The 22,672-nt window shown below is 33.0% G+C and overlaps 1 protein-coding gene across 1 annotated transcript in view; it reads left to right on the top strand.

Moving 5' to 3' along the window:
• LOC126750092 (mannose-binding protein C) overlaps positions 1 to 10,481 on the top strand; it is a 97,432-nt gene extending 86,951 nt beyond the window's left edge. The window contains exon 5 of the mRNA XM_050459597.1: positions 9,923 to 10,481. Within this exon, the coding sequence (XP_050315554.1) occupies positions 9,923 to 10,170 (248 nt within the window). The 3' untranslated portion in view covers positions 10,171 to 10,481. The remainder of the gene's footprint in view (positions 1 to 9,922) is intronic.
• Positions 10,482 to 22,672: the final 12,191 nt, after the last annotated feature.

Raw genomic sequence — 22,672 nt, 5'->3', positions numbered from 1 at the left:
CAAGCCCCTACATATTTTTTCTCATTTATTTGATTCATAGTGACACTATTTAACAGTAGAACTGTATTCTCTGCATTATAAATAATGACTCCATTATTTATTTTGATTTTAGGAGAAAGTTTAAAGAGTGTTTTATAAATAGATACTGTGCCTTGTGAGACTGCTATTTATATTACCTCTCCTTTGCTTAAAATGTTATTTATTTTAAGAGTTTATTTGAATCTTTTCAATAAAAGTAGGATTTGAGATATATACATTAGTGCATAAATTAATTTAGAATATTTGTTTTTTTTTTCCAAAGTGTCAATATTTTCTTTCATAGTATTTCAAGTATTTTATGGTATGTTTTTTTCTCTGAGCATGCAATTACGAAAACAAAGAAAAATTAATTTATCAATAAGTTCTTCACCAAACGTACATATTTTATGCACAGAAAACTTGTAGATATAATTATTTTTTACTCTGGATACCGTGGATTATAGTCCCCTAGTTATTTTCATATAATGTCCTACCTATTCCTCGATTTTCATTGCTTTGTTATACATAAATACCCTGGAGAATTAATTATTTTACTATGCTTACCAAGGACTACCAACTCCTAGTTATTTTCATGTAAACCCCTATATATTTTTGTTTTTTTTATTTCTATGTAGTTCAACGAACCTCTAGTTATTTTTAGATGAACCTTTACATATTTTTAAACTTTCCAAGATTCTGTATGCACTTTTTGTATGCAAATACCTAGAAATGTGGTTATTTTACCACGAAAAAAAAAACAAAAAAAAGAAATGAATAAGAAAAAAATTTAAAAAAGGAAAAGAAAATTATGATGACCTAACAGCAAACGAATGATTACATTTTCCTTAATTTTTTTTTGGATTTTATGCACAGACTACCTGGAAAATTAATTATTTTCCTATGCATGCCAAGAACCACAAACTTCTAGTTATTTTCATGTAATTCTACTTGAAATAATTAGTTATATTGTTTTTTCATGAATACCAAGTTATTTTCATATGAACCTCTACATCTTCTTTGATTTTTCTTGTATTTTTTATGCACAGAGTAACTGTCGAATTTATTGTATACTATGTACAGCAAGGACTGTAGACCCCTAGTTATTTTCATGTAAACCTCAAATAATGTTTTATTGCTAGTAAAATAATAAAAAACCTTCAAAAGGAAACCATAACAAACAAAAGAAGACTAATATAGAAAACATAAAATATAAATACATTCTATAAATCTGTGTACAAGAAAATAAAAATTGTACCTGGTCATAATATACAATATAAGTAAAGTACATAGCCTTTCATGTAAACCCCTATATATTTTTGTTTTTTTTTTTCTTTATTAGTTATTTTATATTTCTGTGATTTTTATGAATATATATTTCTATAGACTACGAACCTCCACTTTAATCATACTCTAGTTATTTTCAGATAAAAAGAAATTGAATAAGAAAAAGAATTAATAAAAATATGATCACAAAACAGCAATATTGCGTAAGGAAATTACAATTTCCAGATGGTCTAATGGACAAGCGAAATGCAGTAGAGATGACACAAGTTCAATTCTCCAGGCAGTTGAATATTGATTCAGGAACGATCCAAAGAAATCCAAGAAAAGTTTGACCTTATCCAGAAAAATACTGGAAATCTTAAATTTCTTATTTCTTCCAGGCAATTGAAAACTCTATTTGAAAACGACTTTATTTGTCTGAAATAATTCTGGTTCTGATTTTTAAGTTTTCATTCAAAACTTTGTAAAAAGAATGACCTCTTATATACATTTTTTCAATTTTCAATATTTATGAGCGTATCACCTCTTGAATATCCAATAGGACGAACCCCTAGTTATTTTAAAACAAACTCCTATTTGCATTCTTCTTCTTTTTCATGAGTAAAGCAAGTCTCTAAAGCTTCTAAACCAAAACATTCTCCTTCTAATAGACCTTTTTCCCACAATTTTTCTGTTTCATTAACGTTTAGAGTCTTTACGTCCTTTTCTATTCATCCTTTCTATACGTTCCACATCACCAAGACTTCCATATTCCACTAATAACCTCTAGTTGCCACTTTCCACGTATTATTACATACCCCTAGTGTTAACGCACAACCATGAAGATATAATAAGAAAATGTAATAGTGGACTGTATTTTAGTAAATGATATGGTTCAAAGGAATTGTACGTTACATACACACATGGTTTTAAATGTTTGAAGTAAAGGGCACTTACCAATGGTCTTCTATCTTCACTGTAGATAGGGACGTCCCTTTATATAACTACCAACTTCATAAGCCTTGCTCTCACAACCAAATACAAATTAAAAGGTCCTTATTTTGGGTTTCGTAAAATTGTTAGATCCGGCACTCACGTCGTTCTTAACCCGATTGCTAGTCAATTGTCTCTGCCTTTACCTTGCTGGTAAAGTGCCCAGAATATACCAAATATGTGTAGTACATGCGCGATTAATAGATTTTAACAATTATGATTTAGCGGTGCGCTAACATTATCGGCCGCCAAAACACACAGTGTTTTCAGTGGGAAAAAATATACTCTCGAACAGAAAAATAAACAACAAACACCAGCATATTGTATACCCATGTAAAACTAAAAATATAAAAATAAAATTCTGAAATTACCTATTGAAAATTCCCTATTAAATTCCCAAATTCAATAGGTAAGACTTATAGACTAATTAAATTGTTAATTTTCAGGAAGAGGACACAGTTTAATAACTGGTCTCTTAAAATTGCCCACTGAAGTTTTAACCGTTGCAACGCGAATTTGTCCGTCTTCACCGGGATGCAGTTCAATAACGCGACCGAGAGGCCATTTTAGTGGCGATTTTAAATCGCTCTGAATCAAAACTAAAGCATTAAGTTTTATTGGAGTAGACGGATTTGACCACTTGTGGCGCTGTTGCAGGGTGTTTAAGTATTCGAAAGAAAATCTCTTCCAAAAATCAGCGTGTAATTTTTGTATAAGTTGCCATCTAGACAGTCTATTTATATTCAAATGACTTAAATCGGGGTCTGGGATTCCAGAGTTTAGAGGCTCGAGTGTTAGAAAATGAAAAGGTGTTAAGGGTAAGAGATCATTAGGATCTGTAGATTGTGCCGTAAGAGGACGTGAATTTAAAATGGCCTCGATTTGACAAATTAAAGTTGACATTTCTTCAATAGTCAGTTTTTGGTCTCCAACCACTCTTAAAAAATGGGATTTAAAACTCTTAACTCCCGATTCTGCCAACGCGTTGAAATGAGGTGAAAGAGGAGGCCCAAGGTGCCAACGAATTAAAAGTTTCTCTGAAGCTTCCTTGGAAAATTCTACAAGTTGATTTTTAAAACCTATAAAATTACTGCCCTGATCGCTCCAGCAATCAGTTACAGTGCCACGTCGTGAAATAAATCGGCGAAAAGCCGATACAAATCCTTCTGTAGATAAGGTCGTTGTAAGTTCCAGATGAATAATTTTGTATATTGTGCAAACAAAAACGCAAACATATGACTTAAAAACCTTTGCACCGCGGTAACGATAGGGAGTTACATAAAACGGACCACAAAAGTCGATTGCTATGTGAGAAAATGGCTTTAACTGATTGATTCGATGAAATGGTAAATTTCCCATTGGAGGGGGCTGATATGGTTTTGGTTTTGTTCTAAAGCAAAGTAAACACTTTGATAATAATTTTTGTATGACATGTTTAGCAGAAATGATCCAGAATTGTTGTAGTAATAAATGGTGGAGGGTTTTTAGGCCTGGATGCAAATGTTGGTTATGGGTATACTCAATAACTAGGTTAGTAAAGGGATGAACTTTTGGTAATAGGAGAGGATGCTTGGCAGAGTAGGGTAAGTCTGAATTTTGAAGACGTCCACCCACACGCAGCATTCCTTCCTTGTCAATAAATGGTGAAAGTTTTCGATAAGGTTTTGGAATAGGAACATCTTTATTTAGTTTAGAAATAAGATCAGGGAATGACGAAGTTTGGACATGTTTAATTAAGACAGAGTAAGACTTCCACATTTCATCTGGACTCGGATTTTTATACAATTTTGTAGTATTTTTCTTAAAATTCGTTTTTACTCTGAGACAATATGACAAAATGCGTTGAATTTTAGGTAATGACGAGAACTTATTGATAAGAAGATCCAAAGTATGATTCTCAACAGTCGTAGTAAAAACCTTCCGTTTTTCCTCCATATTTACAGCGCTAAAATCCTTTTTTGGAAGATCCCTTACACTATCGGGCCAACTACTTTTTGGATGCCAAAGAAAAGCAGGGCCCTTCCACCACAAATCATGATAGATCAATTTAGAAGCTGTTAAGCCTCTAGAAGCACAGTCAGCTGAATTAATAGCTGATGGGATATAATACCAAGATGAAGAGGGGATTATTTTTTGTATATGATTTACTCTGTTTCCCACAAAGGTCTGCCATCTCTCTGGAGGAGAGTTTAACCAGGCAAGAACTATTTGGGAGTCAGTATAGGCATAAATATTATTAATGGTAATATGAGTAGAAGAGGTGTGTATGACAAAACTCACCAGATTGCTTAAAAGAACCGCGCCTAGTAATTCTAATCGAGCTAGAGTTTGACGATTTGAAATTGGTGCTACTCGAGACCTTGCGCAAACCAAAGATACAGAAATTTGATTACCACCTTCTACCCGAAAATAAACTACTGCGGCGTAACCTTTGTTAGACGCATCACATATGGCTATGATGTCACAAGATCTGTTTGCAAGACTAATTTGCCTTGGAAGTTTAAACTCTGATAACAGGGGAAGTTCAGATTTTAACTCGGTCCATAACTTTACTAGAGGTTCTGGAGGAGTATCATCCCAATCTATTTTTAAGAGCCATAGTTGTTGCATAATGTATTTAGCTAATAATAAAATAGGACAAAGAAGACCTAAAGGATCAAATATTCTTCCTATGACCTGCAAGATAGTACGTTTTGTACATTCAGATTCATGTGGTTTGTATTGATAAGTAAATATGTCACTTTTTGGATGCCATTGAAGGCCTAAAACCTTGATAAAATTTGGTTGTTCTTTGTCAAAAGAAAGAGACATTTGGCGGTCAGATTCAGGGACTGCAGCTAATAATTCTGGACAGTTTGAGGCCCATTTGGCCAACTGAAATCCACCAGATTTCAATAAGTCGATTAGCTCCCTTTGAAGATCAAGGGCTGAAGAAATAGAAGGGCTAAATCCGAGAACATCGTCAATATATGTATTTTGTTTTAAAATACGACTTGCATTGGGAAAGTTTTCCTTTTCGCGTTCTGCGAGTTCATTAAGGGTCCTTATGGCAAGAAAAGGTGAGCTAGACACTCCAAAAGTAACTGTATTGAGTTCATATTCGCGAATTGGATCCTTTGTTGAGAATCGCCACAAGATTCTTTGAAATTTTCTATGTTCCGGGGTTATCAGGATTTGTAAAAACATGCGTCTTATATCGGCTATGAAAACTATCGGATAAAGACGGAAAATAAGTAATAAAGAACTCAAATCGTTTTGTAATTTAGGAGCAGGTAGCAAAGTGTCATTAAGACTAAGACCTTTAGGACCCTTTGCCGAAGCATCCCAAACAACACGGAGTTTAGTGCTAATACTATCCGGTTTTAGTACACAATGATGTGGCAAATAACACGAAATATTTGGTTTGGGCAAGTTAAATGGAATAAGAGTCATATATTCATGATGAATATATTCATTTATAAAATCTGAGTAAGAATTGTATAATTCAGGATTTTTTATAAGTCGGGATTCAAGAAGTAAAAATCTTCTGAGGGCTTGAGGATAAGTATTTCCTACGTCTGGTTCCGATTCTTTAAAAGGAAGGGATACCATAAACCGACCAGTAGAGGTCCGTTTGACAGTTTGGCTAAAAATCAACTCAGCCCTTTGATCATCCCCTGAAATTAAAGGAGCGGAAGGGATTTCTTCAAGTTCCCAAAACTTGGTCATTATTAACTCAAGAGGTTGAGCTTCTGAGTTGTGAAGAAAATAAGAAGTCGTTTTCGAGGGACAAGAATTATTGTTTACTTTACCCAAAACAATCCAACCGAAGACGGTCTCAATAGCCGTAGGCTGACCAACTTGGCCAACAATTTTCTTTTCTTTTAGTATCTCAGTAAAAACTTCGGCCCCTAATAGTAAATCAACTGGACTAGAAATATAATAGGATTGATCAGCAAGTTCAAGCCCTTGTAAGTGTTTCCATTCATCGTTTTGTAAAGTAAATGAAGGCATGTTCGAGCATAATTGTGGTACAACAATGGCTTCAAAGGACAATAAAGGATTAACTTTCCACTTTGGTTTTATGGTACAATGAGCTATGCCCTTTGAAGTGAAGGATGACATTTGATTTAAACCAAAAATTGAGGTTGTAAATTGACGCCTTGGAAGACCAAGACGGCGAAGACAGATTTCTGAGATAAAGCAATTTTGACTGCCATTGTCAATTAAAATTCTTATGGGTTGATAATTCCCTTTACCATCCATTATCTCTACGACAGCTGTAGCTAGAAGAACAGTACCTTGAATAGCAAAGGTATTACCACAATGGGTATTTAGATTATCGTTAGTTTGGTGGGTTGTGGCAGAATTAGTAGTAGAACAAGAGGGTAGGTTTGAAGCATTAGGTTCAGAAATATTTTTAGACATATGAATTAATGTATGGTGTTTACCATTGCATGTCTTACAACGATATGTTGAAGAACAATTTTGAACAGAATGAGATGGGTGTAAGCAGTTTAAACAAAGTTTCTTCTGCTTAACAAATGAAAGGCGATCTTGCGAATTTTGCTCTGCGAATTTTGTGCATTTTGTAAGTACATGTAAGGCATTACAAAGAAAACACTTAACGTTAGGATTAGGTAAAGCATTGTTACTAGATACGTAGGCTGAAAAGGCAGTAGCAGGTTTATTATTGGATTTGAAATTCGGGTATATATTTTGTTTGGTATTTGGCTGAAAATAAGATTTGTTAGATTTATTAGATATAGAATGTTGCAAAGACTCTAAAGCTTTACATTTATTTTCCAAAAATAAATATAAATTCTCATATTTTGGAATTTCAACTTGACTAAATTCTATTTCAAAACTTGTTCTTGTAGGTATATCTATTTTCTCTAGTAGAATAAAAAACAGTAAAAAGTCCCAGTTTTTTGTTTGAAATCCGAGAGCATTCAAGACTGCTAAAGACTCTGAAAATGTATCAATCAAATTTCTTAGTTCTTTCGAGCTGTCATTTCTTAGTGTAACTGACATTATTGCATGAATTGAATTAGAAGCCATAAGCCGTTTATTTTGATAACGACTGATTAATTTATTGTATGCGATATTATAGTTATCATCTGTGATAGCAATGCCTGTTAACAGTTTCAAAGGCTCTCCTTCAAGAAAAGAAAATAAATACTGTAGTTTTTGAACATTGCCTATGTTATCATTGTCGTGAACAATTTGGTTATACAAATCAAAAAATGTTGGCCAAAATTTCGGATCACCCTTAAAGGTAGGCACACTTAATTTATGCAATTTAGCATTTGATTCAACTCGAACAACATTGGAAGAAGATTGATCGGTTTGCAAGCAAAGTTTGTTGTAAATCATTTTACATTCGTAATAATTCTTCACAACATCTTTCTGAATTTTGTCTTGAGTTTTATAATCCTCATCAGAATCTTCTGGGATTGCCATAATGACAGAATTATGGTACTCTCCAAATTTTTCATAAATTTCATCCAAATCGGTATACCTAACTTTAAAGTGCTCCATGTATTGCGGACTTTTTTCAGACTCTTTAGCGAAACGATGACATTCAGCTATGCTATTAGTAAGCACATCTCGTTTCTGAATTGCCTTTTTTAAAGACATTTTTTTTTTTTTTTTATAGCTATACCTACTTAAATTACCATAAAAACCAATAATCTAAGGCTATAATAAAAATAAGTCACTTGAAAAGTACGCGAAAAGAAAATAAATAAGTTTTGGGATCAAATCTGCTACACTATACTAAAGCTTAAATTCAGAGCCTCGCGGTGCGAATTGACCGGAGTCGAGACTGTGAAATGCAGTAAAACGCGGGACAATTTCTGCCGCGGGATGATAATTTACTCGTCTAAAATAAATTTCAATGTCACTGACGAGCGGTGATCGGTTTTTTGAGAGACATTCAGAAAGGATCGGAAACGAACGAATGACGAGTACCGGTGCGCGCAGCGCTTTGAGCGGAGTACGGATTGCACTACACACTACGTAAATTTTTTAGAATAGTTTTGAAAAAAAACTTGTTTATATGTTTTGGAGACTACAATTATTATTTTTAATTTTTTAATTTTTTTTTTATTTTATACGGTCGAAGGCACCAAAATGTTAACGCACAACCATGAAGATATAATAAGAAAATGTAATAGTGGACTGTATTTTAGTAAATGATATGGTTCAAAGGAATTGTACGTTACATACACACATGGTTTTAAATGTTTGAAGTAAAGGGCACTTACCAATGGTCTTCTATCTTCACTGTAGATAGGGACGTCCCTTTATATAACTACCAACTTCATAAGCCTTGCTCTCACAACCAAATACAAATTAAAAGGTCCTTATTTTGGGTTTCGTAAAATTGTTAGATCCGGCACTCACGTCGTTCTTAACCCGATTGCTAGTCAATTGTCTCTGCCTTTACCTTGCTGGTAAAGTGCCCAGAATATACCAAATATGTGTAGTACATGCGCGATTAATAGATTTTAACAATTATGATTTAGCGGTGCGCTAACACCTAGTTATTCTCCACGAACTCCTACTTAAATTTCTTCTTCTAGGTTTTGGAAACGAACCCATCTGGACCTCCGGCACAGATATTATCTAAATTAATTGTAGATAGTTGACGATTTTTTTTTCAGAAAGTTGAAGTTATTTAGCTGCCTAGAATAAATTAAAAAGTATATTTTATAGACTTATACTAATTCCAAAAAAATAACATTAAATGTCTAAAGCAACGTTTTCACTAGTCTAAGATTTTAACCGCCTGAAATAAATAAAAAAAATAACCCAATTGCCTGGAAAAATAAAAAAAAGATCAACTTTGCCTAAGTTGAAATATATATTTTCTTTAATTTTCTATACATTATGTCATTTTTTCTTTTGTTTTTTCCAGGCAGTTAATTCGAAAATTTTAATTGTTTTAGTATTAGATTTATTTCACATGCTTCTTAGCATTTTTTTCAGGAAATTTCTGAAAGTGAAATTTTAAGCTGCCTCAACTGCTTGGAAAATGAAGAAAATATATACATTATATAGCTACTCAAGCTCTTAATTACTCAGTTGAAGTAATAAATTAAGCCGACGGTTCAACTGCCTGGAAAATCCATATAAAATAATGAATCCAGGTAGCTGGAGTAAATCTTTTTTCGGAAATTTTGAGAATTTTTAAACGAAATTTTGAAAAGCATTAAATTATACACCTTTGCCTGAAGTCTCGGATTTGAGTCAGCTTGTAAAAAGTATGACCTATATAAATTTTTTCGATTTTCAATATTTAAAAGTGTATCACCTCTAAAATGCCAAATAGGACGAACCCCTAGTTATTAAAAAACAAACTCCTAGTTCGTCAGTTTCTTAATTACAAGGTACCCCTAGTTATTTCATTACGAACTCCTATTTGCATTCTTCTTCTTTTTCATGAGTGAAGCAATTCTCTATAGTTTCTAAACCAAAAAATTTTTCTCCTTTTAATAGACCTTTATCCTACAATTTTTCTGTTTCACTTGGTATAGAGTTTTTAAGTCCGTTTCTATTCGTCCTTTCTATTGGTCAACTAGAAACCTCTAGTTGCCACTTTCCACGTACTATTACATACCCCTAGTTATTCTCCATGCACTCCTACTTACATTTGTTCTTCCAGGTTTTGGGAACGAACACTTCTGGACCTCCGGCACAGATCTGGCGGACGAAGGGAATTTCTTCTGGATGTCCACCGGTCGTCCGATCACGTTCACCAATTGGAACGCCGGAGAGCCGAACAATTTCGAATATGAAAACGGCGAACAGGAAAACTGCCTGGAACTGTGGAACAGAGACGGAAAAGGCTTGAAATGGAACGACTCCCCTTGTTCGTTCGAAACGTATTTCGTGTGCGAGGTGCAACCTTAACGACCAAAGATATTTTTAGTACAATAGGGTTAATTAATTGTATAAAAAGAACAAAAAAAAATTGAAATAAACTGTGTCGTTAGATGTTTGTGATAAGAACACTGTTTCGAGTATTTGTTTCCTAATGGGGGTTTTTTATAGTCATTAGGGATAGGAGCGAATGTTACGTGATATATTTGTTTAATTTAATTGTTCTTAGCCGTATTGTTATTTGATTGTTAAGTGTGTATGTAATTTGTTTAATTAGGCAGCAACAGTTGGAAAATGTGACATGAGGAGGATCCAGAAAATAAATTTTTTGTCTTGTACAATCTTTTTTTTCTATTCGGTTATATCCTTTTAAGTGATCACAATGCTCATTGGATAGAACTACTTTAAATGAAAATGTACTAAGGAGTAAAAGATAAAGAAGAAGAAGGAGGAGAAGAAGCAAATGAAGAAACCAAAAAATAAAAAGAGTATGATGATGAGAAAGAAGGCAAACCAAGTGGTAATCAAAACAATAGAATAAGACGAGGAATACGAATATGTAAGAAATATATTGTTAAAAATAAACTTAAAGAGAGTATCAAAATAGAGGATCAAGAGAATTCATTTTGTATAATTATTTTCTTATTGGGTTATATTTTGTACAATAAATCTATTGTATGTTAATTCGTTTTACAGAAATGGCCCTTTGCATAAAAAATAGAACAATTAGTAAGCGTTTGTGTAATCACAATGCTTAGTGGATAGATTTGCTTTAAATAAAAATGTACTAAAGAGTCAAAAGTAAAGTAAAATCAATTTTGTCAAAAAGTCAAAGAGAGAAAACAAGAAGCAAAAGAAGAAGAAGAAAATGATGATGAGAAAGAAAAAAATAAATTAGCAATCAAATCAAGAGCAAGTAAGAAAAAGCGGAGTAAGTAGGTATAGTTAAAATTACCTTGATTTTCTCGAACTCCGTTTATCAACTTTTTTGAATCTTCTGTTTTTTCTGGTCCCCCTTCTTTAACAACCCTTTTAAGCTTCTTAGCTAATTTCTTAGTTTCAGCTGACGTTTTCTTTAAAGCCGTTTCCAGTTTTGTTTTCTTTATTATATTCTCTTTATCTATTCTTTTTTTTTCTTGTTCAGAATGATGTTTCACCCACTTATCGAATGTTATTGCGTAGGGCATTTGAACACGTTGGCTTCTCTTTTTTGATACACCCTCTTGCTTTGGCCAGTGAAGATGATTTTCCCAAACTTTATCTAAACTTTTATTTCCTGGATTAATGACAATATTGGATAATATTTTAATCTTCGATTTGCTGCAAGGGAGAGTTTTGGCTGGAATAGCCATACACTCAGATTGGAATTCTCTGTCTTCTATAATAATAAATGCATTGTCGATAATCGTGTCAAGAATTTCTAAACAGTATGATTTTATTTGGGAATTCAAATGCACACCAGGTAATAAAATAGGTGTAATTACATCAATTTCTGGTAATGGTGATGTCTGATAAGTTGGAGGCTCATATAAAACTCCGTCAATTTTAAGGGGTGGGGTAAGTCAGATAAAAAGGAATCTGTAAATATATCGCTCTGTATATTCACTGACATGTCATTTATTTCAGACTCGCTAAATAACTGGTCAACATTATCGCTATTATCATTAAAACTTGTTGAGTCACCTGCGTTTTTTCGCAACATTTTTTAAAAGAATCTACACTGTTGGACAAATTTGTGATATTATTGACCTTTAAATAATGGTCCAATACTTTCAAGGAACATTTATAGTCTTCTATTGATAATTCGGTACCGGGTCTTTTCTGAAAGATTTTATTACGCCGGGTCGAAATACACTTTGAATAATGAACTGAGTCAGGGCTTAATGGATAAAGGCCACAAATTCTAAATCCATTTATAATGGTTTCTGGTTTAGAAGCCTTATCAAAAGCTTCTTAAGAGGACGCTAAAGTTGTGCCGAGTAATTGGTGTACAACTCTTTTGTTTATAAAGTCGGCACACAGATTTCCATTCAACTTTTAGGGGTCTAAATATACTGACATCACAAGGTTGTAGTATGTGTGTCGAGTTCGGGTATAAACAATAAAAAGGATGATTCTATGTTCCACACAGAATTCATGCAGGTCCAAATTATAGTGGGACTTATGTCCATCTATGAAACGAATTACTAGAAATATAACGCTATTTTCCAAAAGCCAGGAATAAAATATATTCGCAATATATTCAAAAAACGTTGCACTGGTCATCCACCCAGAATCGGACCTTCCAATTGCCCAACCTTTTGACACCGAAAGAGCTAGCTCTTTAGGAATTCTTTTGTATGGGAAAACAATCATTGGTGGGACTGCCACACCATTAGCAGCATAGTTGAACAGCACTGTAATTGACTCTTTTTCGTTTCCGCCTGCAATCTCGTAAAGGTTTTTAAACTTTTTGGAGGGCCCTAAAACCAAACCTGACTTCATACACGTTCTTATACCGATTTCATCCGCATTAAAAATGCGGGCTGGATCAGACATCATGTCTAATACATTTTTGTCAGTTAAATACTGGATAAGTTCTAAAAACCATTGCCTTATACCATCCTCAGTAACCGCAGCACGAGTTTTGGAAATAATCTCTGTATTTCTTGTTGAAATTTGTGGGTGCCTCTGAAGAAAAAGCTTTAACCATTTATCTTCTGGTCTATCATCAGTAAAATTATTTGGTCGTTGAAAATCTTTAACAACTTTTTGTATTGAGTCCCAATTTGGCTTTTGACAAAATCCAATTAACTAATCTAGTTTCCGCGTGAGCGCTCAAGACTGTAGAGGGGCCCATTTTTCGAATATGTGGCATCTTTCCCGTTCCCGTAAGTAAAATCCAGTAAATCAACACACTGTTCATTTATATATTTAAAAAAAAATTTAAACCAGTAATTGAACATGCAGGAATTATTCAATAATAGAAAAGTATTAGGTATAAACTTATTTTAAAGAAAACAATTATGCGTGTATTAACCTATAAAGTGCATTTCTTATACTTATTTCATAAAATATAATAGCTATGAAGCCTAGAAAAAAACATGTGCTTACCTTAATATTATAAAATAGAGACACAAAATGGTCACGCGGTGACACAGTCACACTTCAGTCGCTTGTTTTAACCCTTAACTGGTATGGTGGGTCAATTTTGACCCCATCCAAAATAAAAACTTTTATAAAAGAAAAACTATTGCAAGTGGCAACACACCCTTCCATGTATTCTTCGACCGTACTGAGTAGAATATTTCTGCGTGGCAATCGCGTTTGAGTTTTCGTTTAGCTAAGGTCTGTGAATTAAATGGGTTGATCTATTGAGTTCACCCCGCCATACGTTAAACGTAGTTTTTTGGGTTTTCTAATTTTTTAATGTAATGGCTTCTTTAAAGGATAAAAAGGTACCCCTAATAGAGCACGAGTTAGAACAGCTTGCTAACACTTTTTTTGATAATGACAGCGATATTTCTGATGCCGAGACTATCGTAAGTGAACATATTTCTGCAAGCGATAGTGATTCTGAACCGGGTGTTGGTAATTTGCCAGATGAAATAAATTTGGATATTGAACCAGATATTTTGGAAGATAGTAGTGATGATGAGAGTGAAATTGGCGTACGAAGCTACTATTATGGGAAAAATAGAAAAAAATGGTCAACAAAAGCTCCTGCCACAAGCCGTGCTCGTGCAAGCAATATTGTTTGGCATCTACCAGGAGTTTCTGGACCAGCACGAGTTAACAAACCAAATTCAGCCACAGAAGCTTTTAAGCTGTTAGTTGACGATACAATAATCGAGCAAATTATCGAGAAGACCAATGAAAAAATAACGAGCTTGCAAGCTAGTGATGGGCACAATGCCTTATGCTGCCAATTTTTAAATCATGTTGACGAAACCGAAATGTTGGCATTTTTTGGTCTCCTCTTCTTGACAGGCATATTCAAGTCGAACCACGAAGATATTAATTCCCTTTTCGCAACTGATGGCACGGGTCGTGATATATTTCGTTCCGTAATGACTGCAAAAAGATTTAATTTTCTCCTCACAGCTTTGAGATTTGATGATCCAGACACCAGAAGTAAGCGCATTGAAGCCGGAGACAAGCTAGCCCATATTTCCGATATATTTTATCGCTTCGTGAATAATTGTCATACAAACTATTCATGTGGGGAATATGTAACTGTGGATGAAATGTTGATTGGTTTTCGCGGTAATTGTAGATTTCGAATGTTTATCAAAGGTAAGCCGGAAAAATACGGAATCAAAATAATGTGTCTCTGTGATGCTCGGACACATTATTTAGTAGTAAATGCCTTTGTTTATACCGGAAAAGACACTCAAATGCAAAATCCTAAGAAGCTAGCCATACCCACCCTCAATGTTCTTTCTTTAGTTGATCCGATAAAAAATTCTAACCGAAATGTTACTGGGCGTAACTGGTTTTTTTCTTTAGAGCTTGTCGAAGAGCTACAACGCTGTAAACTTACCTATGTCGGTACTATCCGAAAAAACAAAAGGGACCTACCGAAGGAATTTTTCCCAAATAAGCAGCGACCGGTTTATTCTTCGATTTTCGGATTTACCAGAGACGTGACTTTGCTATCTTATGTTCCACTAAAAAATCGAGCAGTTTGTCTTATATCAAGTTTTCATCATAATGATAGAATTTTGGACAGAGAAAATAAACTTCAAGACATGATAGATTTTTACAATATTACCAAAATGGGGGTAGATGTATTAGATCAGACGTGTGCAAATTATAAAGTTGGTAGACGCACTAGAAGATGGCCGCAAGCAATTTGGTTTCGAATGATGGATATTACCGCTGTAAATAGAAGTATTTTATATAATAATGCTCATCCAGAGGCTGAGATGACACACCAAAAGTTTCTAGTTACCTTAGGAAGAGATCTAATACATAACCAATTAATTCGCCGATCTCAAATGGAAAATATTCCCAGGGAATTAAAAGCGCTTATTCATCGAATTGGTCAGATTCCAGAGATAGGTCCAGGCAGAAATGAACATGGGGGAAAACCACCTAAGCGTGCAAGGTGTTCTATTTGTCCACGCAACGATAATAAATAATCACTTATATGTGATAACTGCCATAAATAGGTTTGTAAAAATCATTGCGTAAAAAGAATTCGTTGCAATAATTGCCAATAATAGAAGGTTCAAACATGTTTGTTAGTTTTTTTATAAACCTTTTTATGATTTTATTTTTAAGTGTTTTGAACGTTTTCACATTTATTTAAGAACATCTTCTTAATTTTTCACCTAAATTTTGTGTTTTTTAGTTTATTTTCGAGTCATTTTGCAAAAAGCCTATTTTTTAAAAAACCTTATATTTTTTAGTCTAGCTTTATTTTAAGTGCATTTTTTTTGGCTTATATGGCCTCAGAGTTGGTAATATATTATTATTTTCATATTTTTAAATTTGTTTTTATTTTATTTTAAAAAAAAATCGAAAGGTCTAATTCGACCCCACCATACTTGGAACGTGATTTTTTTCAGCCATTCCAGTTAAGGGTTAAACTGTTTTGCCAATGCCTAATGGAGGCTAGTGAACGAACGCTATAAAGAAGATGTGTGCGCAACGTGTTAGAAAGAGATAATAGAACTTTTCCATCGAATATTCTTATTTTTCAAGAAATTAAACTCACTGTTCATTTATTGGGTGCTGTTCATTCACTGGTTAAGCGACCCTAATTTAATGTTTTTCTTTAATTTATTATTTTTTTAATTTAAAATAGTCAAAGAGAAAAACAAAACAGGACGATGAAAAGAGGAAGCAGTACAGGAAGAAGACGAAGAAAAGGATCCAGAAAATGAATTTTCTATTTTGTACAATTTTTTATTAAATTGTTTACATGCTCTTGTACAATAAGTTATACAATTAATAAATGCTTATGTAATCACAATGCTTAGTAAATAGATTTATTCTAAGCAAAATGTACTAAAAAATCAAGAATTAAAGTCAAATTTAAAAAGAAGTCAAAGAGAAAGAAGACGAAAAAAAGAATAAAAAACAGTTAAAATATGTGCATAGAAGATCCAGAATATAAATTTTGTATCTTGGACATTTTTTACACAAAAAATTGTACATTTAATAAAAGTTTATGTAATCGCAATCCTTAGTACACAGATTTACTTTAAATAAAAATGCATTAAAGAGTCAAAAAGAGAAAAGATGAATAAAATGAAGAATGAATAAAAAGAAAAAAGATGAATAAATATGAAGAAGATGACGAAGAAGAAGAGGAACAAAAATACGAAGAATAAGAAAATGAAGAGGAAGAAAAAGCAAAAAAGTTTTTTGAATATGTCAGATAGAGAATCCAGAAAATAAATTTTGTGACTAAATTACATCCTTTTGTACAATCAACTCTACAATTATCATGCGTGTATGTGATCACACATGCTTAGTAGGTACATATAAATGAAATTTATTATTTGATGAGTCAAAAGTGAACTATAATCAAATTTAAAAAAAAAAGTAAAAGAGAGAAAAAATTCAAATAGAGAGGATGAATAACAAAAATAATAAAAAACATACAAAAAAATCAAATCTAAAGAAGAATGATGGAGAGAGACAAGACAATGAGAGAAAAAGGAGAAGAAAAAGAACACTTGGAAAAAATGGAGGATAGAGGATCCAGAAAATAAATTCTCTATCTTGTACAATTTTTTTTTATTAGTTTAATTTCTTTTGTACAAAAAATCGTACAATTAATAAGCGTTTATGTAATCACAATCCTTAGCAGAAAGATTAAGTTTAAATAAAAATGTACTAAAAAGTAAAGTAAATTAAATTCAAAGAAGGGTCAAAAAGAGAGAAAAGGAAAAAGAAGGAGAAGAAAATGAAGAAAAATAATAAAATGGAAAAATAATAGAACAAGGCGAGAAATACAAACAGGTAAAAAAATATTTTAATAAAAATTAAATTTGAAGCAGAATTAACGAGAAAAAGAAAAAAAAGAAGAAGGAGTCTAAAAAACAACAGAAAGAACAGTTGAAAAAGGTGGCATTGAATATTCAAAAAACAAATGTTGTACAATAAGTTGTACAAATATTATGTGATCTCAATAAAAATGTAAATAAAAATTACTAAGAGTTAAAAGTAAAGTAAGATAGAATTTAAAGAAGTGTCGAAGGAGAATGAGAAGAATAAGAAGAAAAGAAGGAGAAAAAGAAGAAGAGGAAGGAGAATAGAACAAGTCTAGGAATACACATATGTAAGAAAAATATTTCAATAAAAAATTAATTTAAAGAAGAGAGAAAAAATATAGTGGCAGAAGAAGAAAAAGAAGTAAAAAGAGTTGAATGATGTTTCATAGCGGATCCAAAAGATAAATTTTGTGTCTTATATAATTTTTTTCATTCGGTTTTTCGTACTCATATAAGAATAGTACAAAACGAGGAAAACAAACATATAAGATACGTATTTTATTAAAAAATAAATTTAGACCAGTGAAATAAGACAAGTGAAAAAATACAAAGAGGATAGATGGAAAAAGCGAAGAAGAAGAACAACAAGAAAAATAATAAAAAAGGGAAAAATAGAAGAGGATAACAGGGAATTACCTAACTAGTTCCTAATTTTTTGTACTCTAAATTGTACAATAACCTCCATCTATGTTACACATATTTAGAATAAACGTGCAAGAACTCACACAATATATTCGGCGTTTTTATATAATTTTACAATATCAAGGGATTTACTCTTTAAAAGATACAAAATAAGACTAAAGTTACTCATCCTAAGGTGGCTTTTCAATTTAAGTGAAACGATAAAGAGGTAAAGCGAAGAGAGAGAAAATAAAACAACTTAAAGGAAAAGAGGATAATAATAATTCTCTAGTATTTAGAGAAGAATTAATAACAGTTTTTGTACCATAAATTGTACAACAATACAATGTGTTTAAACTCACAATTTGATTTTGTACAATTTTTGTAACACTTATGGGTTGAATTTTAAAAATATATAAAAAAAAACTTTATGTAACTAAGATTACACGGTTAAGTGGTTTTTCAATTTATTTCAATAAATAAAGAATAAAAAAAAAGTGGCACAAGAAAAAAGGAGAAAAGGAAAAAAATGATAATAATATGTGTTTCAAAAAGAACCAAAATAATGAAACAAGAAGAGAAAAACAGCAGAACAGTTGTTGTACTCTAAAATGTACAATAGCTTGTAAAACTCACAGATTTTGTACAATTGCACTAACACCGAGGCGGGTTTAATTAGAAAACTGTATAAAAAATAATATATATAATCCATGAAAAATACAATTTTTTATTTGATAAAAGCCCTGATTTATATAATTCCCTTATGGCCAAACACTCGACCTTAACAACCCTTCCCAGTAAGATTTATAACTGCACCTATTGCATTTATATTGAGCAAAATTCCTTACTTCTTTTTTTTTTGGTAAATGAAAAGTGGACCATAAACTACCCAGAAAGCCAGAAAGGGCGGCATAAATATTTAAGAAATTCTAGTTTTATACGGGAAAACAGGGAACAGAACAGTGCAATTTCGGACCCCTTTTCACGCCCCTTTTTAGGATAATGTTTTGTAAGTATGAATTTTCGATAGATTAACGTAACAAAATAAGTCTTAAGAAATCTTGACTTGGAAGTGGAACAGGTAATTTGCCTTCATTCAAATTCGTTTTCCAAGATGGCGTCGATCAACCATTTTGGAAAGGGTCATCTTAACCTCAATAAACGCTTCCCATAAGTCATGTGCAAAACTGTCAAAATGAACCTGATTAGAGAAAAATCACGTAAATCACACTTAAAAGGTCTACATCTTTAAAGAGCCTACATAAAAGAGAGGACTTTTCACCTCCGCCCTGTATGTATCCTTCTTATACTCCCTACTGAAAAGGGATCTGTCATCTCCATTTATCGTTTTATTTATAAAGAGGGGCCCTCCTCTTGTTGTATATAAAAACTGCTTTAAGTCATATAAAGGGCGGGGGGGATAAAAACGGGCGGCTGCACCAAACCCCATCGGCTCATTCGGGCTAATAGAATTAGGAAATGAATCTGCTTGTAGGGGTGTTCTTCATGTCCCTTAATTATTCAACTAATTCAGTTTGGAACCTTTAGGTCTTGTCAGTGAAGAGCTTTAAAGGAATTCTTAAAACAACTAAAAATTAGCAGGTGTAGTTCAGTTCAAATTATCCAGATCTGGTTAGAATAGCCAAAGTTTATATGCAAAAAAAAAAGAGAGAGTCAGTTCTTGGGGTATCATGCTTCAAAGAACCATAATGTGTTTAAACCTTTAGTCGCTCTAAATGAGTTAGGGGAGACCGGGGTTGGTTGTTACACTTGCGATGAAGCGCCGTCACATCAATTGTCAACTCGTTGTGCGCCGGTAAACCGACCAGTGTAGTTCTGCTGTTCCATTGCTCATATTTATTCGATAAATGCAGTGTATGTATTTTCTAACCTTAAAAGGAATTATTAGTTTACCGCGAATTTATTTTATCATTTTTCCTGTGTAAGTGGAATAGATTTGCTGTGTCGTAAGGAAATACATCTAAATGTAAGTAATATTAATGTCCGGTCATTTCTTCTGATTAATAATAAGGTTAGGTTTGAGATGCTTCGTTTGCTAAAATATACGAACGGGGTTGGTTGTTACATTGTAACAACCAACCCCGAATTTGTTTCAACTACAATTCTTTGACGTTTTTATCTTGTTTGATAGGCGATAATATGAGAAACTTCAAAAGAAAAACCGAAAGGGGACGTATACCATTAGACACCTTTCGTAGTGCTGCAAAAGAAGTATTGGAAAATAAAAGATCTCTTAGGACGGTTGCTGAACAATATGGTGTAAATTTCATGACCCTGCAGAGATTTTACAGTTTGTTTAAACACCGTCAGGATGAGAATTTATAGAGCTAAATGATCCGGATCCTATGGTTGGCTATACAAGGAACCGTCAAATTTCATCTGATGCGATGGAAGCTGAGCTAGAGAAGTACTTAATAAAGTGTTCTAAAATGTATTTTGGTCTGTCAACCAAAGAAGTTCGAAGATTGGGATTTAAATCGGCTATTAAGAACAACGTTGAAGTTCGTCAAGCTTGGCATGAAAACTCAATGGCCTCAGGAGACTGCTTATCTGGATTTCTTAAGCGTCATCCAAAGCTATCTTTGCGGACTCCCGAAGCAACCAGTCTGAGCAGAGCAACGAGCTTCAATCGGAAAAATGTATACAGATTTTTTGATCTATTGGAGGAAGTCATGGATAGGTACAAATTTAAATGCCAAGATATTTACAACGTAGATGAGACGGGGATTACTACGGTCCAAAAACCAGACAGAATAATAGTGAATAAGGGTGTAAAACAAGTGGGGAGTGTGACTTCTGCCGAAAGAGCTGCTTTAGTTACAATAGCCCTGGCTGTAAGTGCTAGTGGAAATACAGTTCCTCCAATATTTGTTTTCCCTAGAAAAAATTATAAAAGTTATTTAGTTGCAAATGGCCCAAGCGGATGTATTGGAACTTCAAACAAATCAGGCTAGATGATCAAAGAGGACTTTGTCAAATTTCTTGAATATTTCATAAAGCATACAAGGTGTTCAAAAGAACGACCAGTTTTGTTAATTCTAGACAATCACGACTCACATCTTTCAATTAAAGGAATAGATATCTGTAGGTAAAATGGTGTTCCATAAACTTCAGCCCTTAGACAGGTCCGTCTATGGTCCACTGAAGAAATATGTTAATAGTTTGTGCGACTCCTGGTTAAGAAACAATCCCGGCAAAACCATGTCAATCTACGACATACCTGGTATTGTGCGTGATGCTCTATCATTAGCAGCGACACCAAAGAATATTCAGTCAGGTTTTCGAGTTGCAGGAATATATCCATTGAATAGGCACATCTTTAATGATCATGAATTAGCGACATGATATATCGCCGAGGCCTGATTGTCCACTGGATACCAAAAGTAATACGCTCAATTTTAGCCCTTCAGATATACGTTCATTTCCAAAACCTGGAATTCGTAAAACTAATTTCAGAGGTCGTAAACGGCGCAAAGCCGCTATCCTAACCGATACTCCAAACAAAACAGAACTTAAATTGGAACAAGAAAAACGAAATGCCAGAAAAAAGAAACAAGAGTTAAAAATTATCAGAGTTAAGAAGAATCTTATACAGGAAACACAAAAGAAAAATAAAAAAGTGTAAAAAACCTGCTGAAGGCGAATCGAGTGGTGATGAAGATGACCCCTTTTGCTTGGTTTGCCTTGGACTTTATTCAAAATCAAAGCCTGCTGAAGAATGGATCAGATGTACCAAATGTCACCAATGAAATTCTTTGAATGTGAACCCCGTTACGGGGTTGGTTGTTACATTTGTCATTACTTGTTATAACCATTGACAGTTTATTTTGTGTTTGATATATATTTATTTTGCATTATTTGTTAGTTACAGAAAAGTATAAGCTAAATAAAACTATTATAAGATGTTCACAAAGTTTCAATAAAATAAAATTACAAGTATTTTTCTTCAAATTGTAACAACCAACCCCGGTCTCCCCTACGTATTAAAAAAGATTTGCAGAAACCTTTATTCAAAAACAAATCAATTCTTAAAAATTGCATAAACCTCAAATATCATACTTCAATCAGTTCTAGCTAATAGCAAAAAAGTTATATTGGTCACGTACTCACGAACTCAATGTTAAAAATTTGTCAAAAGTAATTAACGTATCTTAATATAAATCCCAAATATGACGTTTCAACCTCATCGGAGCAATAGAAAATCAGCTACGGTAGTCACGTGGCCTGAAACTCAAATGTCAGTTATCTGTCAAAATTTATAAATTGCATTTTAAATAAACCCCAAATTTCAACCCAATTAGACTAATAGGAAAAAAAAAAGTGATGATGGTCACGTGACCCTAAGATCCATAATTTTCAAAATTAATTAGTTAAAATGCCCTCAATCTTTAAGACACTCATAAATGTCTCTAAACATCAATACCCTTTGTATATTTATTTAAAAACCCCGTATAATATGTAAAAGAATTAAAACTTACCCCCATAATACAGGATGCCCCATAAATAGTGGTAAATAATTTAACAGCAGATTCCTTATAAAAAAGAATGAAGTTAAGTTAAATTTGCCTAGTCCGAAAGTCAAAGACAATTAAAATACAGGGTGACAAACTTAATGTAATTTTTTTAAATTTTGGCTATAAATTGAGCATCTGTTCTTCGTCTTTAGCAAAATTTGGACAATACATTTTTTTATGTGGAAACTTGTGTAAAATTAACCTTTTTTTACAATTATGTCTTAAAGGGCGCCATTAGCAACATTTTGAATTTTTTTTAGTTCCGTCACCTTATACAACAGTTTTGCTTAAAAAGGGTACAATTGAAATGATTACAACAACAAAAAAAATCGTTAACTCTGTAAAAAGCTCTCTCCAGTAAGAATGCTTTTAATGCTTTACGAAATGCAA

Source organism: Anthonomus grandis, chromosome 2 (assembly GCF_022605725.1).
Source record: "Anthonomus grandis grandis chromosome 2, icAntGran1.3, whole genome shotgun sequence".
NCBI lineage: Eukaryota > Metazoa > Arthropoda > Insecta > Coleoptera > Curculionidae > Anthonomus > Anthonomus grandis.
The sequence above is the reverse complement of the archived record's forward strand: the minus strand, read 5'-3'. Positions and strand labels throughout refer to the sequence as shown.